Here is a 20,685-nt window from a genome sequence, read left to right on the forward strand (position 1 = left end):
ATATCAACTAGCAATAATTATTCTCAAAATCTCACGTGTGGAGATATTATTTTGCAACATGTATTTCAATCTTATACATTTTATCAGGACTCAAACCCAAAAGCCTCCTGATTACAAGACAACAATATTAACATTTTGCCATCAGGGGAGGCTTCACATTTTATGAGGACTCAAACCCAAAAACCTCCTGATTACAAGACAACAATATTAACATTTTGCCATCAGGGGAGGCTTCACATTTTACCAGAATTCAAACCCGAGCCTCCCGATTACAAGGCAATAACAACCATGCACCACACTCCACTGGGTCTCAGAACCCAGTAGCTAGGAGCTATATATCAATTCAAGATTCCTGGGATTTTGACAGAAAAACACACTATAAACAATAAGATCATATGGGAACTTGGCATTGTTTTAAGTATAGGCAAATCTGTCTGAGAGGCTTCATCCTTTCTACACTAGAATCCAGAATTTCTTAAAAATCAGAGCATATCACACCTGAAGAATTGGGGTATAGGCCCCTCTTGGCATTGTTTTAAGTGTAAGCAAATCGGGCTGTTCAATCAAATAACCTCTTCTTTCCTACACTTGTAAGTGGTGCTTATCCTATAGCCAATTATACTACTTCATATGTATAAACAATTTACCCTTCAAGGTAATTATAAATGGCTCAGTATCCTACCAGAACTTCTAGATAGATATAATAATTCAGTTCACACTACAATTAACATGAGACCTTCTGAAGTAACTTCATCTGATGAGCAAAAAATGATCAGTACTGTTTACTATCCTAGATACCAACCAACAACAAAAAAACCTAAATACAAAGTTGGTGATCAAGTAAGAATTAGCAAATATAAGTACTTATTTAAAAGAGGTTTTACAAGAAATTGGAGTACCGAATTATTTACAGTGGTTCAAGTTAAACCTGGGGCTCGTAATACATATATAATAAAAGATCATCGAGGAGAAATTCTCAAAGGCAGGTTTTATGAAGAAGAACTTAACAAAACTAGACAGCCGGACACATATCTTATAGAGAAAGTCATTCGCAAAAAAGGCAATAAAATACTGGTCAAATGGCTAGGACTTCCAGAACACAGTTGGATCGAGGCAGACAAAGTGATAATATAAACACCTGGGATGTTATAAAAAGACTACCAGATCCTGAACAGCAGACTAAGAGAAATGGCAATCTGTTGCCTGATAATATTAGATGTCTTATTGTTGGGCCATCGGCCTGTAGTAAAACTACACTAATGATTGATAATTTTTTATTGGTTAGACTGGAAAAACAGGCACTTGTATGTCTTTTCTAAGAGTTTACAACAATTAAAATACCAGCAGTTGATGAAGATATATGATGGACTGGATATAGCCACTTTTGAATCAGATGTTAAACCACTTCATGAATGTCTCGATAACTCTGTTGTTGTATTTGATGATATTATATTAGAAAACCAAAACAAGGTTAGAAATTTTTTTACACAGGGCCGACACAAAAACATAGATTGCTTCTACCTGGCACAAACTTTTTCTAAAATCCACTAGCAGTGGAGCAAAATACAACAATTTAATCAAACCCATATGGTCACAGATCAAGACAGGTAGTGGGATCAAACAGTACAACACCTTGCCTAAAGAATTTGTGTGGGTTGATGATGTCAGGAAACTTGTAGATAGATTGCTAGTCATAGCTGGGGAAGAAAATGCTGGTAATCACAATTTTTACAATGAAAAGGTTGGAATTATGGACATGATAAGCACCAAATTGTCTAATTTTATAGTTAATGACACTAAGGGCATTGGATATCTTATAAAAATTATTAATACTCTACCACCTAAATTTTGGAATATCTCCGAGGGTCGGGGGCTAGTTAATGACATCATAAACAAGTTGCCATTTGAACCACACATACCAGGCTATCAATATTGTGGTCCCGGTACCAAACTAGACCATCGACTAAACAGAGGTGACCCTGGTGTTAATCCCCTAGATGCTGCTTGTAAAGACCATGACATAGCATACAATACACATACCAATCTTGACAAGCGACATGTGGCAGACAAAAAATTAGAAGATGCTGCATTTGGTAGATTTGTAAGCAAAAATGCTTCTTTGGGTGAGAGAATAGCAGCATTGGGGACTACCATAGCTATGAACACTAAACAAAAACTGGGGTGGGGGTTGTAATATATTAAATAAATTAGATACAATTTAATTGAGGTAGTTAATCCCAAAATATGTATATAATAAACCCAAAAAATGAAGGCCAAAGGTGTTATGTATCAGATACCTTATGCAGGTCTTAAAAATCTTAAAACTATTGATAGTCTTCTAACCAAAAAACAGCGCAAAAAGAAAAGTTCTTGTCTTGCCAAGGGACATGGTATGAAATTATTACTTGTACCCCACAATTAAAAAAATTACAGCAATCTAGAAAAAAATCACATATAGGTGGATTCATATTTAGTATCCCAGCTATTTTAGCAGCATTGGGGGCCGTGGGGAGCTTGGCCGGGGGATCGGCTGCCATAGCAAAAACAGTAATAGATGCCAAGAAGAATAAGGCAGAATTAGATGAACAAAAGCGCCATAATTTGGCTATGGAAAAACAAGGCAAAGGTGTTAAGAAAGTTATGAATAAGTTAAAAAAAACAAGAGCCGCTTACCAACCAAGATATTGAAACTTTAATCAAACCACTGGGCATCAAAAATTTTAGAGGAGTATACATGTCCGATTCTTTACCAGAACAACCACTCAAAAAAGAGTGTGGCATAGTTAATTTGGATAAGTTCAAAAATCAGGGCACTCACTGGATTTGTTATCTTAAATATTTAAACAATGAGGCATTTGTGTTTGATTCATTTGGAGGTGTTCCACCTGAGAATTTAGTAAAATATCTAAAATCAACTAATCTTTATTATAATAATACCCGTATTCAAAATTTCAAAGATATTAATTGTGGACATTTGTGTTTATCTGTTCTTAAATATCTATCTCAAATAAATAAACCATCGATTGAAAATTTTCAAAAAGCCTTGTGGTATCTAAAACATCATGGGGGTATTCCATCTCACCAGCCAAAATTCAATATTGAAACTTAGATTACATGATGATATAGTTTATCCCAAAACAATAGCTCTATGGCATGTACTTGATACCTAATATTACACACCACAACAACAAAATTGCAGTTGGTGACCAAAAAATTGTCATCACTCCAGGGCAGTATAATTTGTCTACTTTAAATGCTCAGTTACCCAGAGGTATATTGTTAACTCAAAATTCTGTCACTCACAGAGTAGAAATTGTCTCTGCTACAGAAAAAGTAGATCTGGGTACTATAGGAGAACTATTGGGATTCGAAAACAACACAAAACTTGAACCAGCCATTAAACACACTGCTATTAATATACCTAAATTCTTAGCCATAGAAACTCTAAATATTCACTGTAATGTGGCCGAGGGTATGATCACCAAATCAAATGGTATTGGCACTCACAAACAAACTGGCATTATTGCAACATTTAAACCTAACTCTGAATTTATGGAACCGATCATCTACACTCCATCACCAACATTATATTTTCCTGTGTGCCATAATAGAATAGATTATATTGAGTTGATGGTCACTAATGAAAAAGAAGAATTAGTTGACTTTGCTGGAGCCACAACAACCGCTATCATAGAAATTAATATTTAAATAAAAATACATACAAAAAATAAATAAATAAATAAATAAATAAATAAAATGGAAAATATTGAGAGTTATGAGTTACAATCATTCCCTCCAAACCGGAGGACCTTTGCAAATTTAAATCAAGCCAACAAAGAGATTGAGGTTGACTTTGATGTAGGAGATGGATTTATACACCCTCACAGAGCAGACCTATATATTAAATTTGATGTTGTAAAACTCGATGGTACAGATTATCCGGCTAACTCAAATATAAGATTGGTAGACAATTTTGTGCCACATTTGTTCTCTGAAATTGAGATTAGAAAGCATGGTGTTGTTATAAACAGAGTAGATTACCCTGGTATTACTTCCACAGCATTGGCCACACTAAAATTATCCAAGACCGAGGCCTCATACTACAAAATAGGTGGATTTGAAGCTGGTGATAAAATAATATCTAAGAGTCACACAGTACTGTTTCCTATGCGCTTGTTGCCTGGATTCTTCTCAGATTACAAAGATATTATGTGGAAGGGTGGTTTAAGAATTACATTTAGAAGATCTGCCAATGATAATAATGCTTTGATGAGGTATAGTACATTAAATTCTACTGGGGCAGCGTTGCCTAATACCTTACCTGATGAAGGCAAATGCCTTATTCAGACTATGGAGCTAAGAATTCCAGTAGTTGAATATGAAGCTAGTTATGCTCTTAAATACAAAGCAGATATTCTAAAAGATCCACAGGTTCCTTTACAATTTTATACATATCAATGTGTACAGAAGCCCGCCACTGGTACCTATTATGAGTTTGATGCTACAAATTCATTCTCCAGTATACAATATGATATGCCAGATTTTGTGGTGGTACTGTTTCAGACTGGAAGACACAATAATCAAGAAAAAAATTCAAGTAAATTTGATAACTGCAACATCAAAAACATATATCTTAAAAATGGCAGAAATGAGGTGTTCCCTAGAGAAAGTTATAATTTAAACATGTCCAAGGATGATTTCCTCAAATTATATGAGGCATTTTCAGCTTACAAAAGGGTCACAATTGGGAATACTGAGATGTATTACTCACCAGATGAATTTAAAACACAGAGACCCATGTTTGTTATCAACACCTCAAAAAGAAAACAAGTTGTGGTTAATGACAGGACAAATATTAAAATTATCTGTGAATTCCATGATACACTTCCTGATGATACCATATGTAGTGTTATTCTTATAGGTGAAAAATCATATGTTTATGATGTAAGAAATGAGAGAGTCACAGAGCAATTCTAGAAGACTTTTGCACAATGCATTATCTTAGTATTAGATAAACAAGTTGAGCCTGGTCTTGAATTAAAATATTCAGAATATTACAAGTCAACATATTAACATAATAGTACAAAAATATTTGGAATAAGTATTTAAAATTATTTTACAGTGTACTACTGTATAATTAAAAACTCTTAAAAGTATCTTGGATTAGTTTTTAGTGTAGTTAAAACAATGTCGAGAAAATGCTTATTTTTAACAAATTTATAAACAGCAATTTTAGCAAATTCAGGTTTTGCCACATCAATTTTGTGGGGTCTTCATTTCTCTTCCCTCTTCATCCCAGCAATATTGCACAAAAATCTTAAATTTTATAGAGGGGGCACTTGAGCAATAAACTTTTATAGGCATCTTAGCCTAATTTTAGTACAAGAAAAATTCTGCGCTCATCCTATATACTTTCCCACTACTTATTTGGTATCTGAGCCATTTGCACTAAGTTCTGAAGCGATGTACAAGGTGGTATATGATCACGTGGTACGTATCAACCAATGAAATGAACGTTTAAATCAGCAGACAGACATTTGAATCTTCTGAACTCGAACAATGCTTTTCTTGTGTACAACATACTCGAGTGAACACAATTTCCTTGTACGAGCCTGGCATGGGATGTACCTACACTACACCTCGTGTCAATAGGTGCAGCGTACTAGAGAGCGTGTGTGCAATTAAATGTATGAAAGAAGCGATAGAGGAAGAGATATGACAGGTGCCCTCCAGCGCCTGTAATGATATAGTGGGAGTTAGGAGTGATCGCTCGCGATATTTAAACTGGAAAGCGGCTGCACGGCAATCACAACTTTAGACAATATTTGAAGCCTCACACTATATATTACAAGTTACAATTTGTGTCGCCCTTCTCGATCGACAGTGCAAGAGTCTACGAGCAATGCCGGCGAGATACGCGAGACAAAGCCCTGTAATACAATATACACACAAAATAGATATATATATATATATAAGCGTATGTATAAGGTCAAAAGGGTCCACCAACGAATGGCACATCGTGCTTTCTCCGTTGCGTTAATTTGTCCTCACAATTTTCTATAACACTAACTCTATTTGCCGACCGTGTCTACAATTGTCAAAATAGAACCTTGGATTTCAATCATCTCTTAGACTCGTGTCTTGCGTTTTATGCACGCGTTCGTTTGCTTACTACCATGTTCAAGTAAGGCAAAAGGTCAATTTGTATTTGTGAATTATCAACAAGACAACTATGTTAATCAATTACTATATGTATTTCATGAACACCAAAAAGCTCGTAAAAGAGTTAAAACAGAACAATCAGCGTAAGCCAAAAGCACTATTCACATGAATGACGTGAGAGCACGTCAAATTTACAAACACGTCCTGCGTGTACAATTAATTTACAACAGTTAACGAGCATCATTTAATCATGCGTAACAAAAGTGCATATGCGTATATTACTTAAATCCAATTAAACAATCCACATTAGACAATCAACAAATACTTCCCAATTATTTCCCAGGTATGTTAATTGCGGTGCAAGTATTCATTTAGAATATTACCCTGATTTACTTTACGGCATTATTTTTGTCATTCATTAACATTAACTCAATTCTCCCGATTCAAATGCTACCGAGGAAGGTGTAAAGGAGGGAAGGAACAAGCGTCCCGCATAAGGTGATATACGTTGCAGAGGATACGTAGATTTCTTTTTGTTCGTATGCAAGAAAATTTAACCAAAGTCTTAGTTCGTAAAATCGGAACGTCAAATGGGTGGAACGATTACATTACCACGTCGACCAAAATGCAATTCTTACGTTCGTGGATTCAAGGAAGTAAATGCGCACATGTTAAAAGTTCAATTTTTCGAACGCAATAAGTCTTTGGGCGACGGGAATATGATGTGAATCAAAATTCAAATTAATAAATCACCCAATTCACTCTTCGACAATTTTGAGGAACACTTCTTATCCTTATTTCACGTAGCAGGACTAATGCAAAAGATTAGTATAGACTTTACTTTTGATAAAGGGGGGGGGGGCAAAACGATCTGGAACGTTGGCACAATTATAAAGTTCTTGTAACACAGCAGAGAGTTTACGTAGTATATAACAGAAAAGTTCAGCCTCAAAAAGGTCCTGCAATGCCGCACTCCAATTACCGTAATTATTCCCTTAGATGCAGTCCATTTTCCGAGTGGCGAGCAATGAAGGCTTCCGTCTTCACAGGACTCAGGCTAGGTACGTCTCTCGCTGGCTTCTCGTGACCAAAGGGGGAGTGGTCGAGTTCCGTTTCAGTCAGTATCAGCTCCTCTGTTGCACTGTTTGCGGTTTTACGTCCAGCCCGTATATACCGAGTGCTCCGCGAGAGGCAGCACCGGTCGAGCAATCGAGGCCAGAGGCCTCTGATGGCCGAAAATTGTACTATATTTTACGTCAATTTTCACTTTTTGTAGGGTTTATAATATTGAATATTAAAAACGTTACACGCCTGAACCTTGTTTTGAACTTCGGCGGGGATAGTGCGCAAGATCTCTTTTTGTCGTTGCTCCTTTGTTATGTTCCTCTTGGAAATTTTGCACATCTCCTTGTAGGTAGTAGAGTTTACTCGTGCAAAGTCGTTGGGGTTTAGGGTTTTATTCTGAAACTCTGGTATGATATCTTGACTGAAATTCCGACATGTGAGTTTTTATGTTAGAGGTCCGCTCACGCAACTGCTGTTTTAGCTCCTTAATATCTTTAGTTTGGGGTTGATTCAATTCCAGTTCGTTTTGGAACTTGCCTACACTGATCTCCTCTCCCAGGCTTTCGATGGTCTCCAAATTAAATACGTATGTCTCAAGGAATGTTTTGAGTTTGATGTCGATTTGAGGATGGGATCTAGAGACTTTGACTGGAGTTTAGCTATCTCGGTTTGAAAGCTGGAACTTAGGAGGATTTCTTGGTTCTGTTCTCGAGTCTGATTAATTTTTAAATGTCAGAAGGATCAGCGTTGTGTCCTGTGTAATCTCAGTGTATCGTTTCGCATAATGAGAGTAGTGAAGGGTACATGCATATATACTCAGTGAGATACACTCATGATAGGATAAGTTGTGAAGAGCTCTACAGATATTAAGAATTGTTTATCTGAGTCAGCCATAGAAATACACATACCTGGGCCATAGTTCACAGTCGTCGCTGGATATGTGAGGCCGCTAATGCACCAGCAAAACCAACGCATCATCCTAGTCAAGGGGTGAGTCTGGTATCTTGGATGTTGTGAACACCAGACGTCTTCAATAATAATCTGTGGACCACATGAGATACAAGCTCTCAATTCGGATCATGATACTATCTATTTTGAGATTTCACAAGTGCTGCAAACGAGACTATCCTCGCCAAGATATACAGCAGACGTCACCTGGGATGCATAGTGCACCAATTCATGTAAACAGACTCCAGGCTGTGCAAAACAAAACCCCGAGAATCATCACTGCGGCAGATCGATACATACAAAAACATGGAAATACGCGACGCAATAGAAGAGGAATCTCTATTAGGTTTCATGCAAGAAAAATAAGATGAAGTTTTGGGCGTTTCTAACGCATTATTCCAATCCAACCATCAATAAAATAGAACTGATGCACCTTCGACACCGTACCTACAAACTTCCCAGGATAGATGACCAGTGATCAGGGGCAAAGTGAAGCAGCGTTATCTTGGGTCAGTCAGTGTCCGGAAGTGAAAGGCAACCAATCAGAACTCAATATAGAAAATGTGGAAAATTTGCACAAGCCTATCAGGAATCAGCATTACTGTTTTTTCCAAGGGAAGCAGCGTTCTTCTGAAAGACTACTTCGATGGGTGACAGTCGTACATATAAGCTGTCTTATGATGCAGGAATTTGTCATTATGAAATGTCAATCAATCCGACATGATGGGGCATCGAATGGGCTACATGCCGCGACAGTTGCGGAGAAGACATAAGACATATTGAAGAAGAGTCCCGACCTACCAGCACAACTAAGGGACAATTATGAGTCAGGGACCAAGCAAGGACTAAAACTCATTTATTTACGTACAAGAACCTGCGAAGACCCCAGTTCAGTTCCGGTTCGCTTCATAGTCATTATAGAGGCAGTCTCCGGCATTAAGATCATCGACTATAGTGCCTATTAAATCCATTGTATTATATTTTGCTTTGATTGTAGCGTTAGTATTAGTGTTTCTAATTAAAGTATCCACATGAAATTTTTAGTACTAATTACATTCATTGGCATTAAAAAAAGAACACAGTTTCTTCCCTCTTAAGAGGGTGATATTCTTAAAACAGAAATTTGGTAATTTGAAAAACATTTAGAGCTTGGTGGGCGCTGCTTCCTGCAAAAATCTAAGGATTAATGATGGAGATGAGTATGCATTTATATGCATCACTGGGTGCGGAAACTCGAGATTTTCCAACAGCGAGCGTGAGAAAAAATATCAAAATTTTCCCATGGTCATATCTCGTGGGACCTTCCTGCAATGGTAGTGGAAAAATACCGTAAAAAATATCTACGGTCGTATCTACGCAGTGGAGGGAGGGAGACTCACCAAAAGACGATTCATAACCACACCCAGGCACGTAACCAGGGGGAGGGCTGAGGGGATCTGAAGCCCACCCCCCCCGAAATCCTACAAATATCTAATTTATCCCTTTCGGCGCGGATAACGTATATATACGTTCTTCGTTTTGAGTGCTTAAGAAAATTCTTGCTTGTTTCTATGTGCTTCGGCGATTGTTTCGCTGCAAAGACTGGATATTTTAGTACATAACTTGACCGGTAGGTGTAGCACAAGTGTGGTTTCTTTGTTTTTCTTACATGTTTACGAGTGACGCCTGTTCTGTGCTTTTTGTTGAGTTCGCACAATGGCCGACAATGCTTTCTCAGGTTTTTCTCGGCGGATATATGTGTAAAAATGTAATTTGATCAATAAAAACCTAAGATATTCTGCAAAAGAGACATCTAGTGTGATTTTAATTAAAACAAAAACAGCTAAAACTAATCAGCCGTAGTGTATGCAACCTAATGGCGCCCAATAAGGACTGAACCCATTCACATATACACCACCTTTCACAATATACATCAAATATCTAGACACTTATATTAGACATCAGAAACTTCATACATTATGGTACCACTATTTACAAACATAATATGTTGACAATTTACACTATTTACCCTTCTGAAATTTCACAAATCATTTACCTAAGTACTAGTTCCTCTGTGCCTCAAAGGATGCTTTGAAGACTATCACACGAAAGTGAACTTCTGTTGATTTCACGTTATGAAGACTCCAAAAACTATAACGTAGCATATGTTTGGATGTCATAGTGAACTGAACTCCTCATTTTTTCGTACCACACATTAGTTTTTATGATGAGCTGATTTTTACATTTCTTACTCATATTGTAATTGTCTTTGGTTTGCAACAATGACGAAATTATAAAATAATAATAATAATAATAATAATAATCCTTTGCACAACAGCCCATGAAGGGCCTAGGCATACCTACCGACTGCCGGTCTCCCTCCCACGCTTTCCTTCGTCACCTCTAAGCGTGGACATCTTCAACCAGTATTGGAATAGCCGGGGGGTCAGCCCGACGTATCCCCAGCCGTTATAGTAGGTTTTCTTGACCGGATTACGCTCACTCACTCGGAGCTCCCCAATTTCCTCACGATGGTGGGTTGCCACCGGCCCTATACGTAGGACGAATAAATTCCGACCAGAGCCGGATTCGAACCTACGCCGTCCCGCAGCAAACGATCTCAAGACGAGTGAACGCCTTAACCCGTTCGGCTACGGAGGAGGACTTATAAAATTATACCACATAAAAATATAAAGAAATGCCTTATTTGGATGAATATGTGTCATTGGTTGAATATTTTTTTTAAAATAAATGATAACGAAAATTTTTAGAATTTTTTGTTATTATGAGATGCAACGCTGATGCTTGAAGAAAATGTCATACTCTTTTGTAAATTATTTTGTATTCAAACACAAAATTGAGGGTCTGAAGATATATTTGTATGCCAATGGTAACTTTATTTCTTGTATTCTTCATTCCATCTTTCTTTTCCCATACGAATGCTACATTTACTATTTCTCGTGATGTTGAAAACGCATGACGTGTCCGATGTCAATGTAATCGTACCTAATAGTAAATAGTAATTTATAAATAATAAATAAAAATGTTACCTTACTGCAATGAATATCCATAATCCACTGGATACTTGGAAAAGTAGAGAGATATGTAGGAACATATTTTAAAAATATATTTTGGGATGGCAACACTGACGTTTGAGGAAATATACATAACGTTTCTGTACGATAACTTCTATCCCTTAGTATTTTGAATCAGTGTGCAAAATTTCATGTCTATATAGCAAATAGTAACAGCAATTAATTTTTTACAAAAGGGTCAAAAATCATACGTTGACTGTGAACTTTCCGATTATATCCATACGCGCAGAAAGTAATTAATTTTACTTCCTTAGCAGGATTATACATCATGTAGATGGCGGCTGCTGATAAAGGATGAGCCCCTCCCGAAATAAAATCCTGCTACGGCCCTGACCACGCCTCTTACACTACTTCTAAAACATAACTTCAAGCATTAATTTGAGAACGTATATACATTACAGTTACCGAAGGCAGGTGAACCTGTTTCGTACGATGTGCTGTTCTGGATCCATGGCGGAGGTTTTGCAGGAGGATCAGGAAATACGGATTTCTACGGACCAGAGCACTTCATGGACAAAGACGTTGTTTTGATAACCTTCAACTACAGAGTTGGAGCTCTAGGTAAGTAGTTCTTGTTTCAAGTGAGGGTGCTAGATATTAAAAGTGTTATCTATTAACTCCAAATATATTATATAGAAATTGAAAAACCATTACCACACTGTACGAGATCATAATACAAAATTAGTTCCTTCGCTGTACTAGGCATTGCATTGTATAAAAAATGATATAATCAAAATGTTGAAAGGAGTATAAAAATAAGTAGTAGTAAAATAAGAAGTGCTCCACTGCGCTTTGCACCACGCCATGAAGGAGTATAGGGAGAAAAGAGAAAGAATTAGAAAAATGAACAAACTAAACCCGAAAAATTTAATATTTCAAACATGATAACAATAGGCATGAAGAAAGGTCGGATTTCATTATACTATGTGTATACAGTGGAACCCCGATTTTACTTTCCCGGATTTTACATTTTAACAGCATTTTAAATGTTTCATTTGGTCCTTAAAAAACGTAAAATCGAGGTTTCACTGTATTACGTATATACGATGTGGTGTGTGTTATTATCCAAATCCGGAACACACAAGCCTAGCCAGGTTCAAGCTAAATTACCATGTAATATTCAAATATTTCGTTATTTAGGATTCCTGAGCACTGGTGACGAGGCATCGCCAGGAAACTACGGGATGAAGGACCAAGTCTTGGCCCTGAAGTGGGTGCACCAGAACATCGAGGCTTTCGGCGGGAACCCTCACAGCGTCACGGTGTTTGGGGAAAGCGCGGGAAGTGCATCTGTTCACTACCATATACTCTCACCTCTGAGTAAAGGTAAGTCTAAAAGCAAGTGGATTCAGATGTATGTGCATGCTTGGGTGTTGAAACCTCTACGTTGGATTAACATGTCCTTTTGGTGTACAATTCATTAATGTACAGTCATCTGCTTTCAACATACAGAAGGCCCGTCTAGTTCGTTACATTTTTTCACACCAGGTCTAGTGGAGGTGCATCTCAGTGTCAGGTTGGTGCAAGGAAATTACATTCAACCAAGTACACTCTATACATAAGAATAGCAGTGTAGATTCATCAAATGGCCGTCTGCTACTTTCAACGTACGATTCTTTGGATAACACACATCACGTGACCACACACCACACCGCTCCAGAACATAGCAAACGGTGTAGACAGCAAATACACTACGTCACACCAAATAGACAAAGTAGACTTTGTTTGTTCCACTTTGTAACCTAACTAGACACGTGCTTTGCAAAGAGAGTCAAAAAGCACAGCAAAAATAGTGTGTACCCTCTTTGACCGTTCTAACAGAGAAACTATTAAAGATGACCTGACTGGACTTTTCGTATTTCAGGCTGCAGTATCTAGGTTGAGTGTGTGAGAGCTCAAGCAGGCATTCTGTTGTTTTTAGTTCCATCACAGCCCGCCAGGCTGTAGGCATTAGTGTACACAAAATGGCAGAGATGAGCAATGTTTATTTCGAGCAACGTAAGGAGTGTCAGATATCCACTCACATCTCTCTTAAAACGCCGTTATATTTCTACCTGTGGGGAACTGTAATGAACATTGTGTAAGCAACGGACACTGGATGACATGTGATACTCTATTGAGACTAGCTGTGCTTCAATTCCCGCGGAAACTATATCAACTGTTTGTCGATCTGTTCAGAGTTGCAGACGATGTATTGCTGCCAATGGCGATCATTTTGAAAGGTATGCGACACGAAAAAAGTTCATGCTTGCTGCTATTAGTGTTTCTGTCATTAAGACAGGGGCGGCGCGGGTGGACAAAAGCCCACCCAAAAATTCTTCTGCACAAGCGATTGCCCACCTGGAAAAAATCAAGAAGTGTTAACAAGTATTTTTTTAAAAATACAAATGCTCCAATAAAAATATATTATTGTCTTGGCACCGTGCATATTCGATACTATAAAAACTCACAAATTATTATACTGTAAGAAGTTTCGCTGCCATTGGATTTACGTTAGTTTACCGAATGAGGTGGAGAAAATCGTAGCAAAGTATGGTGGCAGAGTATACCTATTATTTCCGATTATAAAAAGCTAACATTATATTTCAAATAGTTTTGCTGCTAAGCTGCTTTCCTCCATGAACCGCGAGCCTTTCCCCTCTCCTGCGAACAATGCTATTTGCACACATGTAAATACTTCTTTAACCTTCGGTATCCCTTGCATTTGTAAAGAATTCCTTCCATATTTTTCATAATTCTTGTATGATTAAACATTTCACTCTAATCTGGCATCCAAATGTCAACCTTTCTTCTGGACTGCATTTTCCAGACTAACAAGTCTCTGGCGTGATTAGATTTTTGTTATATATATCGTCGCTTTTCTGTCACTTTTGGCTAATCGCGATGATAAGGATATGTGATGATATGATGAAAGTGACGAAGGGACACTCACGCGTGTTAACTCCGCTAACGAGGCTCTGGCGTCAGGTCTTTTGGGATTGTCCATTCATCCATTTCATTATCGCAATTCATACTCATCTTCGCGATTAGCTAAAAGTGGAAGAATAGCGAAGTTAAATAAAACCAATCAATAATCTAATCTGCTTCGTTTGGCTAATAAAATATATGTTAAATTCATTCTTAATTTAAAGGGATAAGACAAAATATCAACTGTACAAAGAGAAGTACACAGTGACCAGTTGACGGGCATAGACTGGGAAGGGACACTTAAATGAGAGAAATAGGGAGATTTTATCAAGAAAGATAGGAATGAATGCCAAGCTGCTTTACAACAGGTGACAACACCGAGTCCCTTCGCTACTATTTTTCTTCTAGATTGGAGTGGATAGAGAGAATTTTGATCACACGATTTGGGGAACGGATCACCCGCGTGCACTCATGTGTGTGTGTGTGAAAGCGAGATGGGAGGGAGGAGAGAATACATGTTCGTGAAACTCATAAACTTTTTTATCTACACACACTAATTTATCAGTATTTGGCTCCTGCCCACCCGGCCAAATTTTTCTGGCGCCGCATTAACCTTCAAAGAGTGTAAACACTCTCTTGGGCATAACGTCTGCCATTTGTAAATATTTTAGTGTAAACTATTAACTACTAAACGCACGCTATCTACCATGAGCACTAGAAGTTCTAGAACTACAAACTTTACAGGACATAAGACTGTTACGTCTCTACCAGGAATAACCCTTCGCTCCTAACGTCGTGAACAAAATACTTTGATAAGCTTAAGTCATTGTAAAATAAACTCTAGATTTTTTGTATATCCACTCACAACGTTTTTAGAAGCTTAACAGACCATGATCAAAACTCCGCATCAGTATTTTTCTCGACTTATTTTCAATTTGTTAACTTGTTTCCATGGATATTGCCAGACTGTCGATAAGTTGATTATTAGTAAATCTCGTTGCTACTTCGACATCTACAGGGTACGTACTCTATCTAATTATCGGTCTGATACTGCTTGTCTGTGGCATACTAGTCAGTAGACAAAATGAAAAGAAAGAACGAACTGAAAATTCCAAAGGTAAGTACTTTAATGTAATGTTCAGGGCATTAGAAGACTTACTCAGTAATAGTTAAATGCTTGAAAAATAGCTGCATGAGCCCGCTATCTCGGAAAGGTGGCCCACTTAGTTGCTTAGAAAATGTTGCTTGTGCTCAAGAAAACATTTGTTCATGTTTATTCACGTTTCTACAATATATTAGAGAAAATTGTTAGTCTCAAACTTTTGATCGTTCACACACACTCCATGGCGGAGTGTTTAGCACAGCCCCCGGGTTCGAATCCCGACCTGTGCATGGGTAGTCTCTCTAAGTGTACCTTCATTGATTTCAACACTCATTCGTATATTCGCGATGAGACAAAAGTGTCAGAAAAGAAAATTAAGATAAAATAATCAGCCATGGGCCACCTTATAGGAACTAAATTGTGGACCACATTTTAAAACAAAAATAGGTTGCTTTGACATACAAAACATTTTTACAATGCAAATATATGATCAAGAATATAATCATATGAGCTTTCAAAATATGTATAATACAAAACATTCGTTAACTTCAAGGATGTACACACAAACACATTTCTTACTCACCTGAAAATAACAACGACGACCAATGTGCTCGCTCCTCAACACAAGAACTTATATAAAAATGGCTGCTGGCAGCTCCAGACAGTCGGTTTTCTGTATTGTGCACCTGATGGGGACTGGGGCTGTGTTGGGAACACGGGCTACATTTGGCTCACCTACCATACTAATACGAGAATAAGAAAATGTGGAATACATTTACTTACTTCTTTCTTAGCCATTACGAGCAATATCGAGAAATCAGTCAAGGTCCTTGGTTTCTTGTAAGGATGTTGTGGGTAGGAAATCACTATTTGACGTTTCCATGTTGACAGGACAACAACGCCAAACTATATTGTCTCATCTTGTTTATTTAATTGTTTACCTTCAACAGTATAACCTGCTCTTAACCAATGGGGGCAAAAGAGGTCGGCGACTGACCTTTTAGAACAGTTGTTCAAAAACTCAGATATTTTATCAATTTTTTGATAATTTCTGGTATTTATTGTGAAAGGTTCTCGTGACTATTGGAAAAACTGAAGTTATTGTTGACAAAGTAGGTAATTCGCGAGCCTTATGTAGAGCACTGTACTATACTCTGTCCAGGGAATCTTTGGAGTTAGCGAACGAAAGCAAGTCTCTGCGCTAGTAGTGATTCGAGAGGGCTCCACCAATGAACACGTGAGGGGGAGTGGGATTGCGTGGAGGTGAGAGAGCTACTGCAGATACCAGCCTTTGCAGCAGCGTGCACTGCTTCGCTCCGCCCATTCGCTTTCTCCCCTCCTGTACCTTTATGCGCGGCCTTGCTCCAGTGATTCCCGGGATAAAGTATAGTCGTTCCTGAATCGAATACTGGCGTATGAATTTCCGACAACATAGTTAATTTCCATAGAATGGTGATGAGAAGCACATCTATTTCAAGATATTGTCTGTACGGATAATCCAAATGACGGGCATATCTTATTCTACAGTCGAATCGATGGAATGTTTCACTAACTGGTCGACTTTCCATATTCCCTCCGAACACGAAGGTTTCTTTTTGAGTCTAGACGTGGCAACGGTGTTCCTTGGGAGTTCTTCTTTTACTAGAGTTGACGAGCTGTATCTTTGCGGGTGAACCCTGCCCAAGCCTGGCTGCGCAGTAGCAAGGGGGAGGAGCTACCGGCTGCGCGCCATTATCCTTGTGTTCTGTACCACCCAAAGGGCGAGTAGGTGGCAACTACATAAACGTATCTCTCTCACACTTCGCTTTTTGTGCCACTTTTGGCTAATTTGCGAAGATTTTTTTTTTATTTGATTTTTTGTTTTAACCTTTAGAGTGCCGAGCGGGTTTTCGAAAGTAACCTCTCTCTGGCCGCCTCCTTTGGGCGCGATTTTTAAATTTTACACTTATTTCAGAATAACGTTATATCTCGGAGACTATTTGAGCAATCTACTTCAGGTAACTTTTGTTTTGCAGCTAGAACATCAGGGCATGCAACCGTGCAGGAATCAAAACGCCAAAGCCAATAAGAGGGGTTGGGTGGGCCGTGGCCCCCAAATTTCAATGAAAAATATCATAAAAATGGGGAGTTTTTTCACATATTCGATAATGTAATGCACCCAGGAACATGCAATGAGGTTGAGAAGGACCATTCTTTGAAAATAAGGCTAGAGTTTGCCTCCCCTTCCCAAAATAGCGGGGAAAGAGGGGCAAACTCCCCATTTTTATGATTTTTTCATTGAAAGTTGGGGGCCGCGGCCCACCCAATCCCTCTTCTTGGCTTTGGCGTTTTGATTTCTGCACGGTTGAATGCCTGATATTTTGGCGGCAAAACAAAAGTTACCCGAAGTAGATTGGTCAAATAGTCTACGAGTTATAACATTTTTTATCAAATAAGTGCACAAATTTAAAATTCGCGCCGGCTTCCATACCTAACTTTGGAGTCGGGGGGAGGGAGGAGGGTCCAGGGTGGGTGGGTTTTCTTCCACATGCCATTTCAAAGTTTTATCTGAACATTTGTCAGCGTTTACAACCTCGCATACAAGTGTGAAGGCCCTAAAAGCACATGGATTGTTTAATTAGCACGATGGTCCATGAGTGTGCCATGAGGCGACTCGGGCTATATTGTGGATGGAACACTCATAGACCATTGGGAAAGTAAAGGTTAAATCCACTTTATGCACGGTAAGGTTAATCGGGACTGGACCTACAGTTTAAAGTGGGATCCGACCACTTGTGCCTCCAAAGAAATGCCTGAAAAGCTATGAAAGCCAACAAAAGTACAAATTGAGTCTTCTTGCAGTACAACAAATTTAGCTAATATTGAAATTAAATTAGCCTAACATTAATTGGATCTTTCTGCATGGAATTTTCATATATTTTCTAGGCCTCTTCCACCGAGCCATTTCACAGAGTGGAACTGCTCTCAACTTCTGGGCCTTTTCTAGCAAAGCGAAATCCAGGCATTTGGCATTCAAGCTGGGAGAGGTGTTGGGCTGCAAGACAGAAAACTCTGAAGAGCTCGTAAGCTGCTTGAGGGACATCGACGATTTTACCAAGTTTGCGATAGAAGTCCCCAAATTAAAGGTATCGTTCACTTTCAATCATTGGAGTCAATGTTTTTCACTTTCATTTACCAACTCTTTATCCGGGCAAGAACAGTAATGGAGCAAAATTTTTCTGGGTAACACTTTACTATACCGGAGACGGATTTCTTCAAATTTACAGGAGAAAGTACGTACTTATGCAAATCATTTTCTGTAGCGTTGTTGATGTTCGGGAATGTAGTTTTGATCCATTTTAATGCGAATGCATTTGGTTTTCTACGAAAATCTATTTCAGACGCGCTATTGCTGCTGCCGCCATTTGCTTTCTGCACGAGAGCATAATACGCTCTCGTATTGTCCGTATATGCTAAATTGAACGAAAGGTGTGCTAATGGAACCTAACCTAACAGGCCTAACCTAACCTAGTAGGCATACCTCGTCCCCGTGATGGTTCGTGGGGCTATCGTGAATTTTTGGGCTAACGTCAATGGTTTTTGGGGCTACCCGTGGATGGTTTGTGGGAAATAAGGAACAACAGTAAGTACTCGTTAATGTAAGACATAGACATTATTTTCATTAGAAATTCATTATTTCACCTAAAGAAATGTTCCGCAATGCAGAATAGTACGTTAGCAATGTAAAAAAATGCGAAATAAATCATTGATAGGTGTCTCCGGTATAGAAAAGTAGTACCTTTTTCTGAATTGTCAATCACATTATTATGAACATTGGGCCACGCAATTCAATAGTATAATAATAGTGTTATCGCTTCTTTAATTTCTATTTTGGGTCACTTTTGTATTCTAATTCCGTCTTTTACCTATTCATGTAATAATAACAATAACAAAAGTAATTTACATGCAATTATTTTAATAATAATAATTATTATTATTATTATAATTATTTATTATTGCAGGAATGGCTGTCAGACTTCTTCTTCCCGTTCGTACCAACGACTGATGACGTAATGCCAGAAGGAAACGCCTTCCTACCACTCCCACCAATGGAAATGATCGCTAAAGGAGACTACAATGCAGTGCCTTGGATTGTTGGGGTTAATTCACACGAAGGACTGTTTACATCCACTCGTAGGTACACCAGACAATATCACAATACATATATTGACAATATCACCATACACCAGAAAGACACTAATTTTAGAATTCTTAAAGAATTTAGCATATTTACAATTATCAGAAATGGTTATATTTATTTATTTAAGTAATTGAACGCAACAGTTACCAGTTCCCAGAGTTGAGAAGTAACTCTGATTATTTCGGTACCATCTCTGGCAGTTCTGCATTTGCAGGTTGGGAGCGAGTCAGAACTCCCGATTCCTCCAATCAACAAGCGTGCCGCTGACGTCATCTCAACCCAGCACCTATCGCTAACCATCTTACTCAGGCTCTACACTGTTCATAGGCTCGTTAGCTAGATTCGCGCGGTCGACTGGACAAGTGTTGTGTTTGTGGGAGGGGTGTATTGTGTGTGTGTGGGGGGGGGGGGAGGTTGTATAAAAATATTGAAAGACGATTTTCTTCTCTACTACTAGCAATTTGATAAGACTGTATACTACATTACATAATATATTCTGTATAATACGATATTTACTATATTTTAAGTTTGCCATGTTTGCTGCTTCTCTATGTTATGCTCGACTAAGAACTGTTGATAAAACTGTTGAAGGAATAAAAATTAACAGATACTGATAACAGGGTTAACATTTGACTTATAAATTTTCATATCATTTCGCTAAACTCTCCAGCGGGGAGGCGAATAACAATATTTTACCATTGTAGGATATACCATGAAAGATTTGTGTTCTATTTTATATGTCTGAGAACCATTAGACAAAATATATGTATATTCTGTAAAAGAACATCCCCCCGGACAATTAGCTACTTTCGTTGCCTACAAATTTTCTTTAATAAGCATAAAACTATTTGTCCTTAGCATCTCCTCTCCTTATTAAAATATATGGATGAAAAATCTTGCACACACACACACACACACACACACTCACACACACAGAGAGAGAGAGAGAGAGAGAGAGAGAGAGAGAGAGAGAGAGAGATAGAAAATGAAATTTGGAGCCCCAATTTCGTCTTAATCCGGCCCTGCTACTGCCTGCGAAGTGTGATGGTCATCCCTGGGACGATTCGAAATTATGACACTATTTGCTTTAGTTTACTAGTAGAGTTAAGATTGATTACTAGAATCTTCTAATTTATTTATTATAAGGAGATACTTTTGTTGTACTATTAATGAATGAATGATTGAAATTGTCTTATGGCAACCACTCTACCTTCAGTTTCTTTTTTAGAAACAACTCTAAATCTCTC

General features: G+C 38.1%; 1 protein-coding gene across 1 annotated transcript in view; it reads left to right on the plus strand.

Moving 5' to 3' along the window:
• Positions 1–20,685, plus strand: part of LOC145977724 (juvenile hormone esterase-like) — a 144,032-nt gene that overhangs the window by 49,900 nt on the left and 73,447 nt on the right. Inside the window, exons 3-6 of the mRNA XM_083109964.1 lie at positions 11,651–11,810; positions 12,390–12,575; positions 18,184–18,383; positions 19,260–19,431. Of these exons, the coding sequence (XP_082966090.1) occupies positions 11,651–11,810; positions 12,390–12,575; positions 18,184–18,383; positions 19,260–19,431 (718 nt within the window). The remainder of the gene's footprint in view (positions 1–11,650; positions 11,811–12,389; positions 12,576–18,183; positions 18,384–19,259; positions 19,432–20,685) is intronic.

The sequence above is a fragment of the Lepisma saccharinum genome, chromosome 23, assembly GCF_977018435.1.
Source record: "Lepisma saccharinum chromosome 23, izLepSacc3.1, whole genome shotgun sequence".
Taxonomy (NCBI): domain Eukaryota; kingdom Metazoa; phylum Arthropoda; class Insecta; order Zygentoma; family Lepismatidae; genus Lepisma; species Lepisma saccharinum.